Source organism: Chelonoidis abingdonii, chromosome 21 (assembly GCF_003597395.2).
Source record: "Chelonoidis abingdonii isolate Lonesome George chromosome 21, CheloAbing_2.0, whole genome shotgun sequence".
Taxonomy (NCBI): Eukaryota; Metazoa; Chordata; order Testudines; family Testudinidae; genus Chelonoidis; species Chelonoidis abingdonii.
Genome location: NC_133789.1, coordinates 8983882 through 9005074, shown reverse-complemented (window position 1 = coordinate 9005074; position 21193 = coordinate 8983882). Strand labels below are relative to the sequence as shown.

The following is a 21193-nucleotide window of genomic DNA, read 5'->3' as shown; positions in this document are numbered from 1 at the left end:
ACAGAAGAGAAGAGCTCATTTGGCAGCTTTATCCAGTGGGTTTTTCCCCCTTCTAGATAAAATAGCGGATGAAGCCCAAGCCCAAGCCTTCTTGGCGGAGTACAACAGCACGGCTGAAGTGGTGTGGAACGCCTACAGCGAGGCGTCCTGGGCGTACAACACCAACATCACGGACTACAACAAGCAGATCATGGTACGAGACGAGGCTGCGGGCCACACAGTGTGATGCTGACAGCAAAGTCAGGCAAAAAGTGACAAAGAGTCCCGTGGCAGCTTATAGACTAACAGATGTATTGGAGCATGAGCTTTCATGGGTGAATACCCACTTGGTCAGACGCAACCAAGTCAGGCAGGTTGTACCCAAAGCCCACTGCAGACAAGTACAGAAAACCAGGGTGGCTCCTGCTGCTCCCAGGAGGTGGGCATCCACATATTGGTAGCCAGAGAGTAGCATTCATATGCTAGGAGGTGCCTTTCTCCCAGCATCCCTAAATGAGTTGGGCCTCGTTTGCTAGACCTAGGTCTCTGGCCAGCCCGCAGGGAGAGCATGCCCTAGCTGCCGATCCCACGCACCAGTATTCTTAGCTGGGGCTGTGTCTGATCACCCCAACTGAGTGATTCCTTTCCTGTCCCCCCCTTGGCCCTGCAGCTAGAGAAAAACCTGGAGATGTCAGCCCACACCCTGAAGCACGGCATGCAGGCCCGGCAGTTCGACTATTCTGACTTCCAGGACCAGGACGTCAAGCGCATCCTGAAGAAACTGAGCGACATTGAGAGAGCCGCCCTGCCTGAGCTGGAGCTGAAGGAGGTGAGATGAGGGGGACGCAGGGTGTTCTGTGACAGCACCCAGAAGGCCCTGCTTAACATGGAGCGGATTGTGGCCTCCCATGTCTTCCATGCGGGGCTGAGACAGCACGCTGGGAGCTTCCCAAGCAGAGGAGGCACAATCCCTGCCTCACGGGGTTCACCAACCAAAGCCTGTGTCTCAGCATGTAGTGTGGCTTGGCTCTTGAAATGCAGCTGGAGCGTTGCATGCTGGGGCCTGTAATCTTCTATGAAAGGGGTGGGCAGCTGTGGGCTGCTTTGCATAACTCTCTGTGTTACCGTTGGCTGGAGGGCTGTACCTGGGCTAGCACTGATCCTGGAAATAGGGTGACCAGATAGGGACAGTCCCGATATTTGGGGCTTTTTGTTCTATAGGCGCCTATTACCCTCCACCCCGTGTCCCGATTTTTCACACTTGCTGTCCAGTCACCCTACCTGAAAATGGAGAAGGACGAGATGCAGTAGAGGGTTAATTGCAGGTTGCTGGTGGGTGAATTACAAGCAGGTCTGGGAGATCCAGTTAGATAAAAGTAACAGGTCTGTAATTCTACCCAAAATGGGAGCTGAACTCCTGTGTTTTTCATGATCCAGCCAGATTACACCAAAGTGTGTCTGCATGCGCCCTCCTTCCCTGCCCATCCGCCTCCTCCAGCAGCACAGTCCGAGCGCAGCCCTGGCCATACCCACAACATCACATTGGGATAGGATGGTGGGTTCCCAGCAGGCTTGGGCAGGAGGCACAACGTCCCCATTAAAACACCGATTATTCCCAGTCACAATAAAGAGACTTTACTGAGCATGTCATTTCGCCTCTAGAGAAATGCTTCTCTCGACTCCCAGATACTCCAGTGTGACAGGCCCATTTTAAAAGAGGCCCTTTGTGTTCTGTGCTATTGGGACAGACCAAGAGGTGTGTGAGTGTGTGTGTGTGTCCTAGGTAGGACACTGATTAAACCCCTTCCCGATACCCGACAAATGAAATCGGTGTTTCTCCCATAAACACTGGAAATGGTTACTTGTATCGAGGGGCTTGTCTACACGGAGCGGTAATGCACACCATGGGAGGCGGGGGTGAGTTCTAAAGTGCACTAACGTGTTGTACGTTGATTGGGCCATGTAGACCCATGGTCACCAACCGGTCAATCGCGATCCACTGGTCAAACCTGGCGACTCTCCCAGTCGATCACTGTCTCCGGTGGCATAGCGGGGCTGCTGCAAGGCAAGTTCCCTGCCTGTCCCGGCCCCACGCCGCTTCCAGAAGTGGTCCCCCGTGGTGCGGAGCAGGGGTCTCCGCATGCTGCTCCTGCCTACAAGCACTGCCCCCACAGCTCCCATTGGCCGGGAACAGGGAACTGTGGCCAATGGGAGCTGAGGGGGCAGTGCCAGCAGAGAGGGGCAGCGTGCGAAGCCTTCCAGGAGCGGCGAAGGGCCAGGGCAGGCAGGAAACCTGCCTTAGCTTTGCTGTGCTGCCAACCCAGGAGCCTCCTGCGGTAAGTGCCCCCTGATGGGAAGCCGCACCCCGAGCCTCCTCCTGTATCCCAAGCCCCAGCCCTGAGCTACCTCCCAGAGCCAGAACCCCAAGCCCCCTCCTGCACCCCAAACCTTCTCCTGAACCCCAAGCCCCTGTCACAGGCCTGAGCCCCCTCCCAGAGCCAGCACCTCAACTCCCCCACCCCAGCCCTGACTCCCCTCTCAGACCCAGCACCCCATACCCCCTCCTGCACCCAAGCCCTGACCCCCCTCCCACAGCCAGCACCCCAACCGCCCTCCTGCACTCCAAACCCCCTTCTGCACCCCAAGTCCCAGTCCTGAGCCCCCTCCCAGAGCCAGCACCCAAGAACCCTCCTGCACCCCAACCCCTTGCCCCAGCCCTGACCCCCTTCTCAGAGCCAGCACCCTCTACCCCCTCCTGCACCTCTGCCCCAGCCTTGACCCCGCTCCAAGAGCCAACACCCCGTACCACCTCCTACACCCCAACCCCCTGCACCAGGCTCATCCTGGAGCCCCCTCCCACACTGTGAACCCCTCGGCCCCAGCCCAGAGCCCGCAGCCCCTCCCGAATCACAACCCCCTGCCCCAGCCCGGTAAAAGTGAGTTAGGGTGGGGGAGAGCAAGTGGAGGGGGTGGCGAGTGAGTGGGGCGGGGCCTCGGGGAAGAGGCGGGGTAGATCCTAGGTGGTTGTTAAATTCAAAAAGTGATCTTGGGTGTAAAAAAATTGGAGACCCTGATGTAGACCCTGCTAGGGTGCCCCGAAGGTTCTTTAGTGCCCTTTCACACTGTGCTGTTTGAAAAAACACGATGTTAGAGCACATGAGGGAACATTACAAAGAGAGATGCTGGAATGAGTCATGTAGATCGTAATTCATCCCAGTACATACCAAGAGAAAGGCCTGGAACTCCCCTGATTTTTGGACATCTGCATAAAACTCAAAAATTGCTAAAAATAGCGCCCCCCCCAATAAACCCAGAAGTGCTTGTCATAGGCCCTGCTCCTCCTAACACCTCCTGGAGATTCTCCTTTAGTTCCACATGGTGGCGTCTGATTTCTTTTCTCCAAAACCTGAATGCCTGAAAGTCAACATATGTCAATGTGGACATGCAGGCATGGTGCCGTTGGAATTGGATTTCCACACGCCCACGTTCTCGTGTATTGTTTAGGTTCCCCAATTGGACTCAATGTCCCATGATGCACTGCCTGCCATCCCCCAAAAGGGAGATTCTGGTGCATCATGGGAGATGTAGTCTGACACTGTAACTCTGCCTGTCTGGAGAACTGGGGCATGAGGCAACTGATGTATGGCTCATTTTTCAACGGCTCCATTAGTACAGTTATGCCAGGCGTGGGCTGCCACCATTAAACCACTTGGTTTGCCATGTTCGCTCTCTCTTGTTGAAAGAGACAGAGGGTGTGTGTGTGTGTGTGGGAGGGCAGGGAGGAGCATCGGATAGTGCCCAGAGCACCGTAGCAGGACTCAGGATTCCCAGGCTCCAGCCTCCCTTACAGGATAGACAGAACTCCCCCGGAGTAAATGAGGGAGATTTGCATCCTGTGGGTTGGAGATTCGGGCCCCTGGGGCTGCCACTGGCTCACAAATTGAGCTTGGACACGTCTTGTCTCTCTGTGCCTCCACTTCCCCCATTATACACACACACCCTGTGAAATGGAGATGTTTGTTCCCTACCTTCCCGGCAATGGTGAGGCTGAATTCATTCATGTCTGTGAAGTGCTTTGAGATCTCTGGATGGAAGGGCCAGAGAAGGGTGGCTGGAGACAGGCTATGCTATTGGATTGGGGAGTGGTCCTGCTTTGAGCAGGGGGTTAGACTAGATGATCTCCTGAGGTCCCTTCCAAGCCTGATATTCTATGATTGTCTCCAAGCGCAGAGCAATAAGCAGGCATTTAAGTGGATACCATTTCTTTTTCAGTACAACAACATCCTCTCGGACATGGAGACCACATACAGCGTAGCCAAGGTCTGCAAGGGACAGGACAAGTGCTATCCATTGGATCCTGGTAAGATGTAGCAAGGTCTCCAGGGAATGGTAGGTGCCCACCTCCACCACCCAGCACCTGAAGTTCTCTGAAGATGCTCCAGAAATTAAGGCTGGGATCTCCATATGTGTGTGCAGCAAACTAGGAAGAAAGAGTTTGATAGTTCCCAAATGCCTGGGTAATTCCAATCTTGTTTGATCTCAGCATGAGGGCTGGAACCCAACAGAGCCTAATATCAAATCTGGTCTAGTATCAGTGTGTTAGCCAACCCTACTTGATTGCTCTGGAGCAGCTCAAATCTCCCCAGCAGAATGAGGTTCCACCACAGAGCATGTGAAATATAGAGGATGGGTTACATTCACATGGATAATAGAGAAAACTCTGACCTACAAGGAGGGCTTGGGAGAGGGTGACTTAGAGGGAAAAGCAGAGTCAGAACGATGGCAGGGATCAGCGGTCCCATGGGGTGAGCTAGCAGGGAGTGGGAGACGGTCCCACCAGGTGAGCTCACGGGGATGTTTGCAGTAGAGCCCTAGGAGGAGAGCCTGGGCAGGTGGAGAAGGACCAGGCGATGGGGAACCGTTCTGGGGTGGCTGATCTATGGTAGAAGAGGCTGCAGCTCGTGACGTGGGTTCAGCAGGGAACTCCAGGGGTGCCCAGGTCCCGGCACGTTACACGGCACAGCAGGGAGTCCATGGTTGTTTCCTCCCTTCGTAGACCTCACCGACATCCTAGCCAAGTCGCGGGATTACGACGAGCTCCTCTTCTCCTGGAAGGGCTGGCGGGACGCCTCCGGGAAGGAAATCAAAAGCAAATTCAAGAGATACGTGGAGCTGAGCAACAAGGCAGCCAGGCTCAATGGTGAGCTATGGAGCTGCCTTCCCAAAAGGGAGAGGGCTCACCGCTCCCTAAAGACACAGCCTCCCCGCTGGGAGACCCTCTGCTAGCTGTGCCCCTGTCCCCTCCCCGTCTCTGCCCAGCTGTGCCCCTGTCCCCTCCCCTATCACCGCTCCCTAAAGACACGGCCTGCCTGCCGGGAGACCCTCTGCCAATGTGCCCCTGTCCCCTCCCCCGTCCCCACCCAGCTGTGCTCCTGTCCCCTCCCCTATCCCTCTGCCAGCTGTGCTCCTGTCCCCTCCCCTATCACCGCTCCCTAAAGACACAGCCTACCCGCCGGGAGACCCTCTGCCAATGTGCCCCGTCCCCTCCCCCGTCCCTGCCCAGCTGTACCCCTGTCCCCTCCCCTATCACCGCTCCCTAAAGACACAGTCTGCCTGCTGGCAGACCTTCTGCCAGCTGTGCCCCTGTCCCCTCCCCTATCCCTCTGCCAGCTGTGCTTCTGTCCCCTCCCCTATCCCCACTCCCTAAAGACACAGCCTGCCCATGAGGAGACTGTCTGCCAGCTGTGCTCCTGTCCCTCCCCCGTCCCTGCCCAGCTGTGCCCCTGTCCCCTCCCCTATCACCGCTCCCTAAAGACACAGCCTGCCTGCTGGCAGACCCTCTGCCAGCTGTGCCCCGTCCTCTCCCCTATCCCTCTGCCAGCTGTGCTCCTGTCCCCTCCCCTGTCCCTGCCCAGCTGTGCTCCTGTCCCCTCCCCTATCCCTGCTCCCTAAAGACACAGCCTGCCACTGTCTGCCAGCTGTGCTCCTGTCCCTCCCCAGCTATGCTCCTGTCCCCTCCCCTATCACCGCTCCCTAAAGACACAGCCTGCCCGCCCGGAGACCCTCTGCCAGCTGTGCCCCTGTCCCCTCCCCCTGTCCCTGCCCAGCTGTGCCCCTGTCCCCTCCCCTGTCCCCGCCCAGCTGTGCTCCTGTCCTGTCCCCTATCCCTGCTCCCTAAAGACACAGCCTGCCCGCTGGGAGACCATCTGCCAGCTGTGCCCTGTCCCCTCCCCCATCCCTGCCCCGTTGTGCCCCTGTCCCCTCCCCCTGTCCCTGCCCCACTGTGCTCCTGTCCCCTCCCCTATCCCTTCCCAGCTGTGCTCCTGTCCCTTCCCCTATCACTGCTCCCTAAAGACACAGCCTGCCTGCTGGGAGACCTTCTGCCAGCTGTGCTCCTGTCCCCTCCCCCGTACTCGCCCCACTGTGCTCCCATCCCCGCCCCACTGTGCTTCTGTCCCCTCCCCTATCCCCGCTCCACTGTGCTCTGTCCCAGTTCCACTGTGCTCCCGTCCCCTCCCCTATCCCCGCCCCACTGTGCTCCCGTCCCCTCCCCTATCCCGCCCCACTGTGCTCCTGTCCCTGCCCCACTGTGCTCCCACCGCTACCCTACTCCACTCCCATCCCTGCCCCACTGTGCTCCCATCCCACCACACTCCTATCCCTGTCCCCAATGCACCCCCATCCTTGCCCCACTCCGCTCCCATCCCTACCCCACTGCAGAAGATTTATCGTAGGCCTCCAGCTCCCTGCGCCCAACCCTGAGCTCCTCACTCAGGCACAATCCTCCTTTTCCTCAGTGCCCAGTTCTCACCGAGCCTCTACGTTCTTTAGGCTCCTGTGACAATCTCACTACAGCCCCAGGCGAACGCCTCGCAGGGTTTCACGGGCTTGGCTGAAGGGAAGTTGAGTGAAAAGCAGCAGCCCCGAGCAAGGTCCTGGCTGTGGCCTGGAAAGGGGTGAGGGGTCTCTGAGAGCCCAGCGTGATGGGAGCTAGATGAGGGAGAAGGGGAAGGTCACCTGAAGCCAACCGCAATGGCTCAGTCAGCCGCCCTCGCCCCACGCTTCCAGCCCCGGAGTGAGGGTGCAGGGCCGTCCCCAGACCAGGGCTGGTGCAGCCCGTGGAGGTCAGCGGCAGGGTTCACAATCCCCGCTCTCCTCCTCCATCTGGGCAGGTCACACGGACAATGGGGCCTTCTGGAGATCCCTCTACGAAACGCCCACCTTCGAAGCCGACCTGGAGCAGCTCTACCAGCAACTGCAGTCCCTGTACCTCAACCTCCATGCCTACGTTCGCCGCGCCCTCTACAAGAAATACGGGGGGGAGCGCATCAACCTGAAGGGCCCCATCCCAGCTCACCTTCTCGGTAAGGCCCCCCAGGCACGGCCGGGGCCATTGCATTTCTCTTGGGACTTTATTGTCTGGGTGCTGGAATGGCCTGGGGCCATTGACGGCTGAGATGAGCCACCTTCTCCTTTGCCCCCCACCCCGGAGACCTAACACCCCATCCTCCCACCTGGCTTCAGTGACCAGTTTTCCGTGGGGCTGCGAATCAGGGGTGATGGTGTTAGTGGGTAAGGTAGTGGGTAAGTGAACGCAAAGGCCCCCATCCTTTGAAAAGCAGGGCCCCTTGTTAGGGACCGGACTTCCCTGCAGGCCCAGCTCTGGTGATGCCTGGCTTTGCAAAAAGCCCAGCACATTGGGTGCTGCACATGTCGAAATCGCCCAGAGCTCTTTGCAAAGTCTGGCCCCGGTTACCAAACTCTGGGCATCCAACCGTGTGAACTGTCTGATCTACCCTGAGTCCCAGCGAGCCGGCTGCCAAGGCAGGAGTTCTGCTTTGCAGTCCGCTGCTCTGCATAATGGGTAATGTTTTCCCCCCTCTCTGGGCTCTTGGCCCCAAGCTGAAGCTGGATGTCCAAGCCAGGGCAGCTTCATTTCTGTCTCCCTGGCCCCGTCACTGCACTCCCTGAGCACCTCACAAGCTTATATGTGAGGGAAGGGCAGGGCATTATCCCCATTGTACAGATAGGAAACTGAGGCCCAGAGTGGCTAAGGCTCAGATCCTCAAAGGTATGAAAATTCCTAACTTCCACAGAACTCAAGAGAAGGTAGGAGCCTGAGTACCTGTGAGGACCTGAGCCTAAAAGACTTGCCCAAGGTCACCCGGGAGATCTGTGGCAAAACAGAGAATTGAACCCAGGTCTGCTAAATCCTAGTCTTGTGCTCTAACCATGGGACTCTCCTGCCTCTCACTGATGGCAGTGGCATTACACTGGCTTTCGCCAGGTCTTAGCGAGGACCTTTCCATACAGGGACTCTTGGAGTCGTGTGCTACCCCGAGAACAGGGGTGAACTTGAGGATAGGAGGAGGATTTCTGTCTGGGAGGAGGACAGAAGGGGCAGGGAGGCTGAGTGGCATGACTGGCTCCCTTCCCCTCTTTGGAAACCAGGGCTGAGGCTTTCAGAGCCATCCCTGGGATTCCCTTTCCAAGCTCCAAAGCCCTTTGGCATCTTTGAAAATAGCCTAAGGTAGTGCCATACCTTCTGGCTCCGGGGCTGGGAGTAACTTTGCCTTTGTTCTTTTCTCCCTTTCTCCTCCCCTTCCTGCGCCCAAACCCACTTGTGGGTCTCTAGGGAATATGTGGGCCCAGTCGTGGTCCAACATTTTTGACCTGGTGATGCCCTACCCTACTGCCACTAAAGTGGATGCCACCCCGGCCATGCAAACACAGGTCAGTGCACTCAAACCCTTTGAGACTGCTCTTGGGAACTCCTTTTCCTCTCTAGGTGATGCTGACTTCCCTGCCCCCGGGAAATGGTCCAGGTCTCAGAATAACCAGCAGCCACTGGGCCTGATTCTCCTCCCACTTACACAGCTCAGAAACCAGTGGGATATTCTGCTGTAAAACGAGAGAGAATCAAGATAGCACCTTGCAGAGAAAATCAGAGTTCTGCTGCTGGCTCCACCTGGTAACCAGACCAGGTGGGTCCTATTAGCTCCACCCCGGGTTGAAAAGGGGCTGAATCTCCTTTGTCTTGCACCTTGTTCCATCATTCCCAGCTGTGCTAAGTGGGTGAAAATCACTCCCAGCTCAGAATGTCAGCACCCGCCACCCTTGCACGGGTGTAAAATAACTATAGAAGGTGCAGCGCAACAAAATCAGGGCACAAGCACAGAGGGGTCCTGCGGGGACCAGCCAAGCTCAGGAATAAACAGACTGAGGTTTATATTTTGTGTTGCTTATGGCGGGGTGGGGGGGGCTGTATGGGCCAGGGGCTCAGTGTTAAGTATCATCTGGGCTTTTTAACCACAAAAGCTTATGCTCAAATAAATCTGTTAGTCTTTAAGGTGCCACTGGACTCCTTGTTGTTTTAGTGCTGTGTTAGGTGCAACTGGAGCCGCTCCTTAGAGCTGTCCCAGAGCCTCCTGTTACTGAGCGCTTCCCACACTGCAGTCCCCCGCCCCAGGAGATAATCCCTGAATCTTCGGCCTAGTACTATCTACACTGGGGTTCGGTCAGCTAAACTAAATCGCTTGGAGAGGGGTGTGGGTGAATTTTCACCCATCTGAGCGACATAGCTCTGCTGGTTCCCAGTATGGACCCACCCTGAGTCCCTCCTTCCCCATGGTCTGTGTGTGTCTGTCGTCGCTCTGTCAGGGACAGTGTCAGAGCCGGCCCAGGCTCTGCAGGAATCCTCCTTCCCCTCCTCTGCTAAATACTCCAAGGCCCTGCTCCTGCTCCCACTGCAACCAAAGAGAATTTGGCCCCTGACCCTAATGGGAGCAGGCTCATGCCCTGAGTTTCAGAGGTGAGAAGTGCTGCTGTGTTACCGTCCCCGGCTTCCTGCCCATCTGTCCTGGAGCGATCCTGCCTCCGGCTCCCATGTGCTCTCTCTGCTGGCTGCACAGGGCTGGACCCCGGAGAGGATGTTTCAAGAGTCGGATAAGTTCTTTACCTCCCTGGGTCTGATCCCCATGCCGCCGGAGTTCTGGACCAAGTCCATGATTGAGAAGCCAGACGGCCGGGAGGTGGTGTGCCACGCCTCTGCCTGGGACTTCTACAATCGCAAGGACTTCAGGTGCCTCCAGGGACAGGGCTGGGCAGTGGCCCAGGCTGGCACTGGGACAGAGCAGAGGGGTCTTAGCAGAGCGATAGCCAGTCCTGGCTGCTCCCTAGCCCCCGGGACGCCCTGCCTGATGGGCCCCAGGATGCTCCCTGGCCTCCGAGACACCAGGCCCGACAGGCCCCAGGCTGCTCCTTGGCCCCCGGGACATCCTGCCCACAGCTTTGATGTCTTGTCTGTTTGCCAAACCCAGTGGCAGGGCAGGCTGTTCCTGCCCCTAGCTGGAGCAGGATTTTGAGCCCTGGCCCAGGGCAGCAGGCAGATGGACTCTGTCAGTGGCTGGGTATAACAACATGGAGCCACACTCTGCACCAGGGGGTCAGTCCAGCACCACCTGAGGCCTGCATCCCTGCAGGGAGCCTGCTCCAGCCCCGGGAACTGCATGTGGGTGGGTACATCTGTCCAGGTAGAACAGCCCATGGCAGGGAGCCTCGGAGCCCAGATCCAGGGACTTGCGCTGCGAGGCTGAAAATAGCAGTTGAGGCTCCAAGACCCTCCTGCCTTGTCAGGTTTCAAAGCCCAGGCTCCAGCCCAAGCCCCAACGTCTACACTGCTATTTTCAGCTTGGCAGTGTGAGCCTGCATCAGCTGACCAGGGCTCTGAGACTCGCTCGCTGTCTAGGTGCGTGTCTGGGTTTGTCTGTCTGTCTGGGTGCGTGACTGGGTCTGTCTGTCTGTCTGAGTACATCAGGTATTTCTATAGGTGCCATCATAATACTTGCTTGCTTGCTTTCTCCCATTCTCTCTCACTGCCCCACCCCCAGTAACCTGTGTGTGCTCTTTGTCTCTTCTCCCCTGTGTTTCAGGATTAAGCAGTGCACCGTGGTGAACATGGATGACCTGATCACCGTCCACCATGAGATGGGGCATGTCCAGTACTTCCTGCAGTACAAGGACCAGCCCATCTCCTTCCGTGACGGGGCCAACCCCGGCTTCCACGAGGCCATCGGCGATGTCATGGCCCTGTCGGTCTCCACGCCCAAGCACCTGCACAGCATCAGTCTGCTGGATCAAGTGGAGGATAACAACGGTGAGCTGGCTGGGGCCCGAGGGCCGCTCACCAGGGCTCCCTGGGAGTTAGCGCACCTGGGAGGGGGCTGGGGGCCGGTTGTCAGCTGTTGGTGCTGAGTGCTATTGGCTGCTCATCCAGCTGTCAGCTTAGAACTTTCCAAGGCCCATTAGAGCCTGATGATGTCAATGGGCTGCTGGCCAGTGGGGGTGGCGATGGATCTGCTGGGTAGTTAGATCACTGACCTCCCGTCTGCTCCCCCTCCTTTGCAGAGAGTGACATTAACTATCTGATGAGCATTGCTCTGGATAAGATCGCCTTCCTGCCCTTCGGGTACCTGATGGACCAGTGGCGCTGGAAGGTGTTTGATGGGCGCATTCAGGAGGACGAATATAACCAGCAGTGGTGGAACCTCAGGTCAGTCGGAGGCTCCTGCCTTACACTGGGGACACGTTGGATCCACCCCGGGCAGCACAGGGCTCAGAGCAGTTCTCTGCCACGTGAGGTCCGATCTGGGGAAGCTACCCCTCTCTTTTCAATGGAGGATGCACCTCTTGCAGGTCCCGTCGAGTTCCACAGCTTCCCACTGTCTCCCCCCTCGCCAATCTTGACGAGGTCTCTGGTCATCGCTGCTCTCACGAGTCCCTCTCTGGTTGTGTGCCCCTTCCCCTGTTCACAGGGCATCCCCCTCCCATCCTGTGGAGCTGTGCTGGCTGGAGGTCCCTAACCACTGCTTTCTCCTCATGCCCCCTGCAGATTGAAGTACCAGGGGTTGTGCCCACCTGTGCCCAGGTCGGAGGATGACTTTGATCCTGGTGCGAAGTTTCACATCCCGGCCAACGTTCCCTATGTCAGGTACGCAGACTGGGCCGGGGTTACACACCTGTGCCCCGGCCCTCGCCTACCGACTCCTTTCGCCTTTGCTTGGCAACAAGCCCAGCCCAGCCCGTAGCCACTCATCTGACCTGGGCGGAAGGGCTGCAATGAGAGGAAGAACTGACGGGGTGGGCGATGGATGGGCGTGGGTGGTCCGGTCAGTAGATACTAGACCTGTCCAGAAATGACAAGAACTACAACCTGGGGGTTATCTGTCTGTCAGCCACGTGTACAGGGAGTGGGTGCAGCTGTGCAAGGGTGTCCTTGGGAGCAGGGCCGGACATGGTCACTGCCTGGGTCGGAGCCTGGAAAGGCTGTGGGGGCTGTGGGAAGCAAGGGTGATGCAAACAGTGCTGTCATTCATGGTGGAGCTAAGCTGCCGTCCTGAGCTCTTTGAATGATTAAAGGGCCCTTGGTGTTTTTTGTCAGACTGAAGGGTGCTAACCCTGATGTTCCAGGCCAATCCCAGCTGGAGCCATTACAGTCCTGGGTCCTAAGCTCCCCCTTCAGTCGGTTGGGAATATAGCAGCACCTCTGACTATTGACATCGGTACATCCAAACAAGCACTTGAATATGGCCCCGTGTAGGGTGACCACCCGTCTCTGCCTGGGCAGGACAGTCCCTAAATGTACATTTCAAGCCCCGGTTCTAGGCTGAATGACTCCAGGACAGCATTTGTCCCGGATTCCCTGCGGCACCGCTCTGTGCCTGCCCGAGGCTCAGGTGTGCCAGTCTCTTCCTGGTGGGACGGGGGAGCTGAGGTGGGCCTTGGTCCCACCTTGCCATGGGGTCCCCCCTGCTCCTCCTCTTCCCACCCCCCCACCTCGGGTACTTCTGCCCCACACCCAGGGCTTGTGAAGGCTCCGGGGTTCCCCACAAGCTAGGGTGACCAGATGTCCCAATGTTATAGGGACAGTCCTGGTATTTGGGGCTTTTTCTTATACAGGCGCCTATTACCCCCCACTCCCGTCCTGATTTTTCACACTTGCTGATCACCCTACCCACAGCAGCCCAGGCTCCAGCCTGGCCAGGGGATGGAGCCTCTGGGAGAAGAGGTGGAGCATGGGCGGGGTCAGGGAGTGAGGCAGGGCTCCTGCACGTGTCCCGTGTTTTGCATTTGGAAAAGTTGGTCACCCTGGCTCCATGCTGTATAGCGCAGGGCTGGCTCTGAGGCCTGCTGCTCCACGGACTCTCAGACAAAGCACATGTGTGTCCAGATTCCACCTGGCCTGGAAATACTTGACGTGGCCTGCCGAGGCCCCAGAGCTGCTGCTCACGCTCGCTCCAATTCCCCAATCCAGGTACTTTGTCAGTTTTGTGATCCAGTTCCAGTTCCACCAAGCCCTCTGCAAAGCCGCCGGTGACACAGGGCCCCTGCACAAGTGTGACATCTACCAGTCCAAGGAAGCCGGAACCCTGCTGGCGTGAGTATGGCAGTGGGGAGAGACCTCGGGAGTTCTCCAGAGCCTGTGTGTCGGGAGTGAGAATGCCCCCTCAGAGTTCTCCTGGTGGCCTTTTCCGGTTCCTGGGCCCCCGTTTTAAATCCCTCCTTTAACCCCGGGGACATTAGCCTCTGTGATGGGCGTGAACAGGTACGGCAAGTGACTGAGGGCCAGGACTCCTGGACTCTATTCCCAGCTCTCCAGCTGACTCAACAGGAAAGTCACTTAAGCCTCCTGTTCCCCATCTGCTGCCCTACCAGCTTCCCAGAGGGCTGCGGTAGTGACTGTTTGTCAGGTGCTTTGGGATTCTTGTGCCCGTCTCCAGTACCTCTGCATTTGCCTCTACCCCACCCTGCAGGTGGCATGGCTGGCTCAAGGTGGTAGAGGTGGGAGGTGCAGCTGAATTCCCCAGGTTATCTCAGTGGATGTGTCTGAGCCAGTCAGTATCAGCCACTGTTTGAAAGGGGTTGGCCGCGTTTGTGGGAACGGACTTGTCTTTCGCTAGGGCAGAGGGCCCCAAACTGTGGGGCGCACCCTGCTGGGGGGTGGTGGAGGAATGTTCAGGGGGTGTGTGGCAGAGCCTGGGCCAGCCCCCATGGAGGGAGCCCCACTCTGCCCCCAGTTCTGCTCGGCCCCCGGTTTCTGGCCCTGGCCATGACTTGGGCCCTGGCTGCACCTCAGCCCCCGGCTCCCATCCTGGCTTCCAACTGCAGCCCCTGCTCCCAGCCCTGGCCTGCCTCCCGGGGGGGTGGATAGATTTCCATTACTGGTGAGAGGGGGGCCTGACAGAAAAAGTTTGGGGACCACGGCACTAGGGAAATATGGTGCAATATTATAAGCCACCACTAGGTGGCGCCTTGGTTTCTGCAAGGATTTAGGCTGGTTTTAGGGAAGATCCCCCCAAGAAAAGCGATTCCAGACTTAACCCTTTCACTGCTGCATGGATCTGCAGCGAGACTGCTCTACGCCGGAGCAGTGGGTCTTCCTCTGAGCTACGGTGCCCTGTGTCAGCACGGCCCAGTCCTGCCGGTTAAACGGCCTCCCTCTCCACACCCTCCAGCGCACCTGCGCTAGCTTTGCTCTCGCTAGCTTGGACACGGACAGCAGAGCCCCTGAAGTATGTACTTGGGCGGCTCATGCATGACACCGCGGCTTCTCTGCTTTTGGTACCCATGCCAGCTAGCCGGGCTGTGCCTCTGCAGTCATCCATCTGACCAGAGCCGCCCATAGGATTCAGGAGGCCTGGGGTCTTCCCACCGCTGAATTGCTGCCAAAGACCCGGCACTTCGGTGGCGGGTCCTGGGGTGGAAGGACCCCTGCTGCGGGTTTTTGGGGCACTTCGGTGTGGGGTCCCGGAATGGAAGGACCCCCTGCTGCCGAATTGCCGCCGAAGACCTGGCACTTTGGTGGCGGGTCCTGGGGTGGAAGGACCCCTGCTGCAGGTTTTTGGGGCACTTTGGTGTGGGGTCCCGGAATGGAAGGACCCCCTGCTGCCGAATTGCCGCTGAAGACCCAGTACTTTGGTGGCGGGTCCTGGAGTGGAAGGACCCCCGCCATGGGTCTTCGGGGCACTTCGGTGGGTGGTCCCGGAACGGAAGGACCCTCCGCCGCTGAATTGCCACCAAAGGCCCAGAGCGGAAGAAACTCCAGGGGCCCGGGCCCTGCAAGAGTTTTCCAGGCCCCTCGGAGCGAGTGAAGGACCCTGCTCCAGGGGCCCTGAAAAACTCTCGTGGGGACCCCTGTGGGGCCCAGGGCCTGGGGCAAATTGCCCCACTTGTGCCCACCCCCCAGGCGGCCTGTGCCTGACCACCGAAGCGGGCCGGGGCTGTTCACTAGGGTACCTGCGTCGGCTGCAGGAGCACCTAGAGGAGCTCGCTCTTATCCGCAGGAATGCCATGAAGCTGGGCTACAGCAAGCCCTGGCCGGAGGCCATGCAGCTCATCACGGGGCAGCCCAACATGTCGGCCGACGCCCTGATGACCTACTTCAAGCCGCTGACAGACTGGCTGATCCAGGAGAACACCAGGAACGGGGAGACCCTGGGCTGGCCCGAGTACAACTGGACGCCGTACGCAGGCTCTTCCAACTCCAGCGGAGGGGGTGAGAGTTCTGTCCTGCCGGAAACGCGGCACGTTATGTGGGAGGCCTGGCTTGGCGCGCTGAGTCCCACCGCCACCGTCGTTCCCAGCCGGCCCCGCTTGCTGGCAGGCCCTGGGGAGAAACCACAGAGTGAAGGGGTCACTGACACCGGACTCCTCCCTCTCCTCCCTCCAGCACGCAGCGAGGAGGGGCTGCAAGGGTTGGGGTAGGAGCTTGCACTGCTGCTCTGTGGGATTCAGCCTCCAGGGCTGTCGGTCGTCGCCAGCATGACCTTCACCCCCGCGGACCAGGTCCATTCATGGGTGGGGTTGGAAGGGATTGAAATGAGGCTGCTCTGTTTGGGAAGTGGGAGGGCTGGACTGGGGGAGTGCAGGCAGCTTCCTGTCACAGTAGCACTTCACGCAACGCATCACGAGGCGCTTAGCTCACTCGCTGGCAAGACAGCCTGGTGCTTAGGTTCCTTCGCCGGTACACCCGGCCCTGGCAAACCAGTAGCAACAGACGCTTCCCCATGAGCTGGGGGCCTGTTTTCAAATGCTCACTGGGCAGGGACCCACCCGCGAGTCCGAGGTGTTTGTCTGCCGACAATCCCCTGGGGCTACGTGGCTCCACTTGCGCAGAGGAATGGGGCCTTCACAGATCCACCCATTTGCCGTGCACTTGCCCAGCAAATTGCTCCAACCCCCCCTTTTCCTCTTGCTTCTCAATCAGGTCAAGGGCAGTCTAGTGCCAGTGCCAAAGTCAGTTTCCTGGGAATGTCACTGGATAGCAAGCAAGCTGCCGCGGGCCAGTGGGTCCTGCTTGTCCTCGGACTCCTCCTCCTCATTGCCACTATCGTCCTGGGAGTCAAATTCTGCTCCTCAAGGAGGAGGGCTCACAAATCCAGCTCGGAAATGGAACTGAAGTAATGCCGAACCTCACTCCTTTCCTTTGCCATGTATGCCCACATGGGCCTAATGTGTGTGTGCATGATGTGTGTGTGTGCATGGTGTGTGTGTGTGTGTGTGCGCACATATGGGCCTGTGTGTGTCAGGGGTGTGTGTGCGAGCCTCATGTGGCACTGAGGCAGGAGTGCAATCGAATGCATAGGACTCTTCCTTCCAATCAGGTCAAAACTTTTTGATTATGCAAGAGCCAAAGCAGAAGACAATTATTTATTTGTCAGTGTTTGAATTCCCTGGAAAAAGAGCCCCAAGACGAGGAGTGGGGTCATGTGGCTTGTTTCTTATGCCCCCTGGGGCTGATGGGCCAGTTTGAATCAACGTTGCGTCGATGAATTCCCTAGTGATTGGAAATGATTTTATTAATTGGGCAGGAGGGTCGGTTTGTGCCTGGAAGTCATTTCCGCAGCTCCGCTGTGCGGTTGGCTCATATTCGCAGTGGGAAGCGTTTTGCGGGAAAGGGGCTGTTTGCTTCCCAACAGAGTCCCTCCCTGGGGCGTGCCCACCTGCCAGGCTGTTTACATGCATGGATGAAAAATAAAACGTCATGTTTTTCCCCCTGTAAAATGTCCCTGTTGTTTGTTCAGGGAGTGGCAAGGGGCAGCCTTCTGTTACACTCACAGCATGTACACATACAGATAACAACAGAAATCCTCTTGCTGGAAGGTTGCAAAGTAACAGCTTTATTTTTTAGAATCCAGAACCCTAACACGCAACAACCAAAACCAGAGCAAGACAAAGCAGGCTGCTCCTGAAAGCAGAGAGGCACAACTTACGCTATCTTACTCTGGACTGGCTTGCTGCAAGCTGCCTCTGATCACATGCTTCCCGACAGAGCCCCCTAGCCTGTGACCAGGACCAGGAAACCCCTGAGCACTGTAAGCAAGTGATAGCTTACAGTTTTAATACAGTTTTCCATACACCACACCCTCTATCTCTAGACACTCCAGGTCCCAAAAGCTGGTTAGAAAAGTGAGGAATGAGGAAACAAAGTCAACCACCCCTTCCCCACCAAACAATCCCCTTTTCCCTGTGGACTAAGCTCACTTCTGGGAGATGCCACATCAGACCTCCCCTGTGATGATATTTTTGCTGCCACACTGCCTCAGAAATGAAATATGTCTGCATTTTGATGTGGATGGATTCAGCAGTGTGCTTAATTTTACATGAGTAGTTCCCACTGAAGTCAGTGAGATGCCTCATGAGTAAAGCATCTGCCTTCATAGAATGTCAGGGTTGGAAGGGACCTCAGGAGGGCATCTAATCCAACCCCCTGCTCAAAGCAGGACCCATCTCCTGACAGATTTTTGCCCCAGATCCTGAAATGGCCCCCTCAAGGCTTGAGCTCACAACTTTGGGTTTAGCAGGCTAATGTTCAAACCACTGAGCTACTCCTCTGCTTTGCTGAATTGGAGCCTTGGATTCTTGCTTGTGCTCCAGAGCTGTGCCTTCAGACTATGTAGCTTCTCCCAAGCATACACGTGTGTCCAATTCTCCATACTTAAACACCACAGCTCTGGACTCAGACCCTTGGGGGCTGCACAGTCACACGCCCGATTCCATTGTCTGAGAGCAACACTTTGGAAATTCCAGAAACAAAACAAAAAACCTTTGAATCATGTGTTACAATTGCTAAGTGGCTTGAGATGGGCTGGCTGGCTGGACAGCTGCATAACCTGTGTGTGTGGCCCCAGAATCTGCTTCCATCCCTATGGTTCACGCGGCTTACTGGGTATTTATAAACCACAGCGCTTTACAGAGCATGGAAAAGACCTGGCCCGATTCCTCCCCCTTCCCCCCCCCGTGTTGCCCCTTGGGAGGGTGTGCAGAAGGCTTCCACCAAATGTAAACGAGGGAAAATTCTGCTTTGCTAGTGTTCTGCTTACCCAGAATGACTAAGGCCCCATTCTCACTGCCCTGGACAGTCACTGGCGTCCATACACCCATTTTGTGCTGATGTCAGTGACCCCCCAAGTTATTCGGTAATGGTGTATCGGGCCTGTTGAACCTGCCCTGAAGAGGTCCTGGGCCAATACAGCAGGAGACTGAAAAGGGAGCACGATCAGCCTAGCGGTGATGTTTCAAAGAGCCCTTTTGACGTTCGTCACCTCTGGGACACTTGCTGCTGTTTAGGTACAAGCTGGCCAGGAGATGGGATTTCCAGTCAGGGGGAAATTCTGACCGTTTGAAATTTGGTTTTATTCTGCATTTGGATAAGACGTAGACATTTCCGACTGCTTTGGACTTTCCACTTGGTGGGAAATTTTGTCACGTCGTTTTGATTTGGAACAAAACCAAAGGTCAAACTGTCGGAATTTACCGCAGAATAGAAATGCCAGAAAAGGTCAGTTTGGAACCATTGCAATGTTTCATTTTGATAATGTCGGAACCTTACAATAGAATATAAAACGCTGAATCTATGCAGAGCTTCTGTTCTGGGGGGTTATTTTGTGGGGGTTATTTTTAGCAATTTTTCAGTTTTATGTAGATAGCCAAGAATGGGGGGGAGGAGTGTTTTGGGAATTTCTTGCTTTCTATTATAATCAATCTCTTTGTACTGTTCCCTGGAGTGTGCTAACATAGTTCTGTTTCAAACTGCACTGCATTAAACTTTAGTGCGCACCAGCAGGGTCTACACAGACCAATGAGTGTGTAATACCCGCATGTGCTTTAGAAATCACAACCCCATAGTGCGCACTGCTGCTCAGTGCAGACAAGCCCTTAGATACAAGTAACCAGTTCTGGTGCTTAGCCAATAAACACTGATTTCTTTTTATTTTAGTTTAGTTGTATCTGGAGTGTTTTATTGGTTAAAACCTAATATCAGAAGCCCTAAGTATATATAATATTAAATAGATAATATAATCAGTGGTTTTCAACCTTTTTTCATTTGTGGACTCTTAAAAAAAACATTTCAAATGAAGTTGCAGACCCCTTTGGAAATCTTAGACGTATTCTGCGGACCCCCAGGGGCCTGTGGACCACAGATTGAAAACTGCTGTTCTATGGTAACAATCTTTTGATACTAGGAATGACAATATACAAAAACCTGTAGGAGAACACTTCAGTCTCTCTGGACACACAATAGCAGATTTAAAGGTAACCATCTTACAGCAAAAAAAATTCAGGACCAGACTTCAAAGAGAAACTGCTGAGCTTCAGTTCATCTGCAAATTTGACACCATCAGCTCAGGATTAAACGAAGACTGTGAATGGCTAGCCAACTACAAAAGCAGTTTCTCCTCCCTTAGTGTTCACACCTCAACTGCCTCATCCTCCCTGATTGAACTAACCTCATTATTTCTAGCCTGCTTCTTGCTTGCATATATATACCTGCCTCTGGAAATTTCCACTACATGCATCCAACGAAGTGGGTATTCACCCACGAAAGCTCATGCTCCAATACATCTGTTAGTCTATAAGGTGCCACAGGACTCTCTGCTGCTTTAACAAGCTTTTGTGGCCCCCTTAGAAATAGTCTGCAGCCCCCCAAGGACCACAGGTTGAAGACCACTGTAATAATATAGAATGTTGATTTCATTGACGTTTGCTTCAGAAAAGTGTCCAAACGAATTGTGTTGATTTTCTTGTTTTGATAAGGAAAAATGTTTCCTTGTTTTATTTGGTTTTGAATAATTCAAAGAGACTAGATACAAGTCTAAAACCAAAGAAAGCAATAGAACATTTTTCCTTTATCAAGGCAAGAAAATCAGTGTGATTCGTTTGGACACTTCTCTGAAGAAAATGTCCAAGAAACTGATACGTTCTTGCAAAATGGTTCAACTTCAACTCACCTGGGTTGCCCGATGGACATCTGCTCTGCCAGAAATGGCCTGACAAGCTCTAGTTATGGGGAGATGGGCTGCAATGGGGGCCTGGGCTCATTAGTCAGATGATGAAGCCAGTGGAAAATTCCACTTGCCAGGCTTGGGGCAGGCTCGGGGGAGTGGTACCCCGGTTAGCTGATCAGTGCCCTGCACTCTGCCTGAGGTTCGCAGCAGCCCAGCTGCCATGAGTTTATGTAAGAGCAGGGAGGGCACTGGAGTCAGCAATCAGCTGCATGCCTCCTGATCTCTCTGCCTCCCCCATTATCTCTGCATCAGGCACACTGGGACTCCCTGCACCCCCGCCTTTCTTCTCCTGAATCTGTAAACAAGACCAGTATTTACTCTGTGGTGATTAGGTACAAAACTAATCCCAGGCCAGGGATTTATTGCAGCCTTCAACAGCCAAGACCTCAAACAGCCCCCAGTGTCAGGGGCTGGAGAGCTGAGAGTTTCCGTGCCATCGTCCTTCCGAGGATCTCCAAGCCCCTTCCAAGTGGGGAAACTGAGGTACAGACATGCCACAACAAGTCTCTGGCAGAGTTGGGAATAGAACCAAGGAATCCCCACTCCCAAACATGCATTGAATCCTGCCTCTTTGCTAGATGCAGCGCTATACATTGCATACTTTATGTAACACTGCTAGCTCTGTGATAGGACATGGGACGGCGTGTCTGACAAACTGCTTTTATCATGCACTCCACTGCACTCTGCCCACTGATCCGCTCTACCAGAACGACTTCTGACATCCCAACCCCACTGCCACCAGGAATGTTCCTCCCCCAGTCCTCCAAGTGAAGTGCAGGATGACGCCATTTCACCATAGATGGGGGACAAGTTTAAGGGCTTGAACCCTCAAGTGCTAGAAGCATTTGCTTCCTCCTGTTGCAGAGTTT

The 21193-nt window shown here is 55.7% G+C and overlaps 1 protein-coding gene across 1 annotated transcript in view; it reads left to right on the top strand.

The window, feature by feature from the left end:
• The window catches only part of ACE (angiotensin I converting enzyme), a 63072-nt gene extending 46032 nt beyond the window's left edge, over window positions 1-17040 (top strand). The window contains exons 13-25 of the mRNA XM_032805461.2: window positions 57-193; window positions 650-808; window positions 4252-4339; window positions 5036-5179; window positions 7152-7343; window positions 8615-8712; window positions 9891-10060; window positions 10911-11134; window positions 11386-11530; window positions 11870-11968; window positions 13292-13414; window positions 15321-15532; window positions 16244-17040. Of these exons, the coding sequence (XP_032661352.1) occupies window positions 57-193; window positions 650-808; window positions 4252-4339; window positions 5036-5179; window positions 7152-7343; window positions 8615-8712; window positions 9891-10060; window positions 10911-11134; window positions 11386-11530; window positions 11870-11968; window positions 13292-13414; window positions 15321-15532; window positions 16244-16440 (1988 nt within the window). The 3' untranslated portion in view covers window positions 16441-17040. The remainder of the gene's footprint in view (window positions 1-56; window positions 194-649; window positions 809-4251; window positions 4340-5035; window positions 5180-7151; window positions 7344-8614; window positions 8713-9890; window positions 10061-10910; window positions 11135-11385; window positions 11531-11869; window positions 11969-13291; window positions 13415-15320; window positions 15533-16243) is intronic.
• The last annotated feature ends 4153 nt before the right edge of the window (window positions 17041-21193 follow it).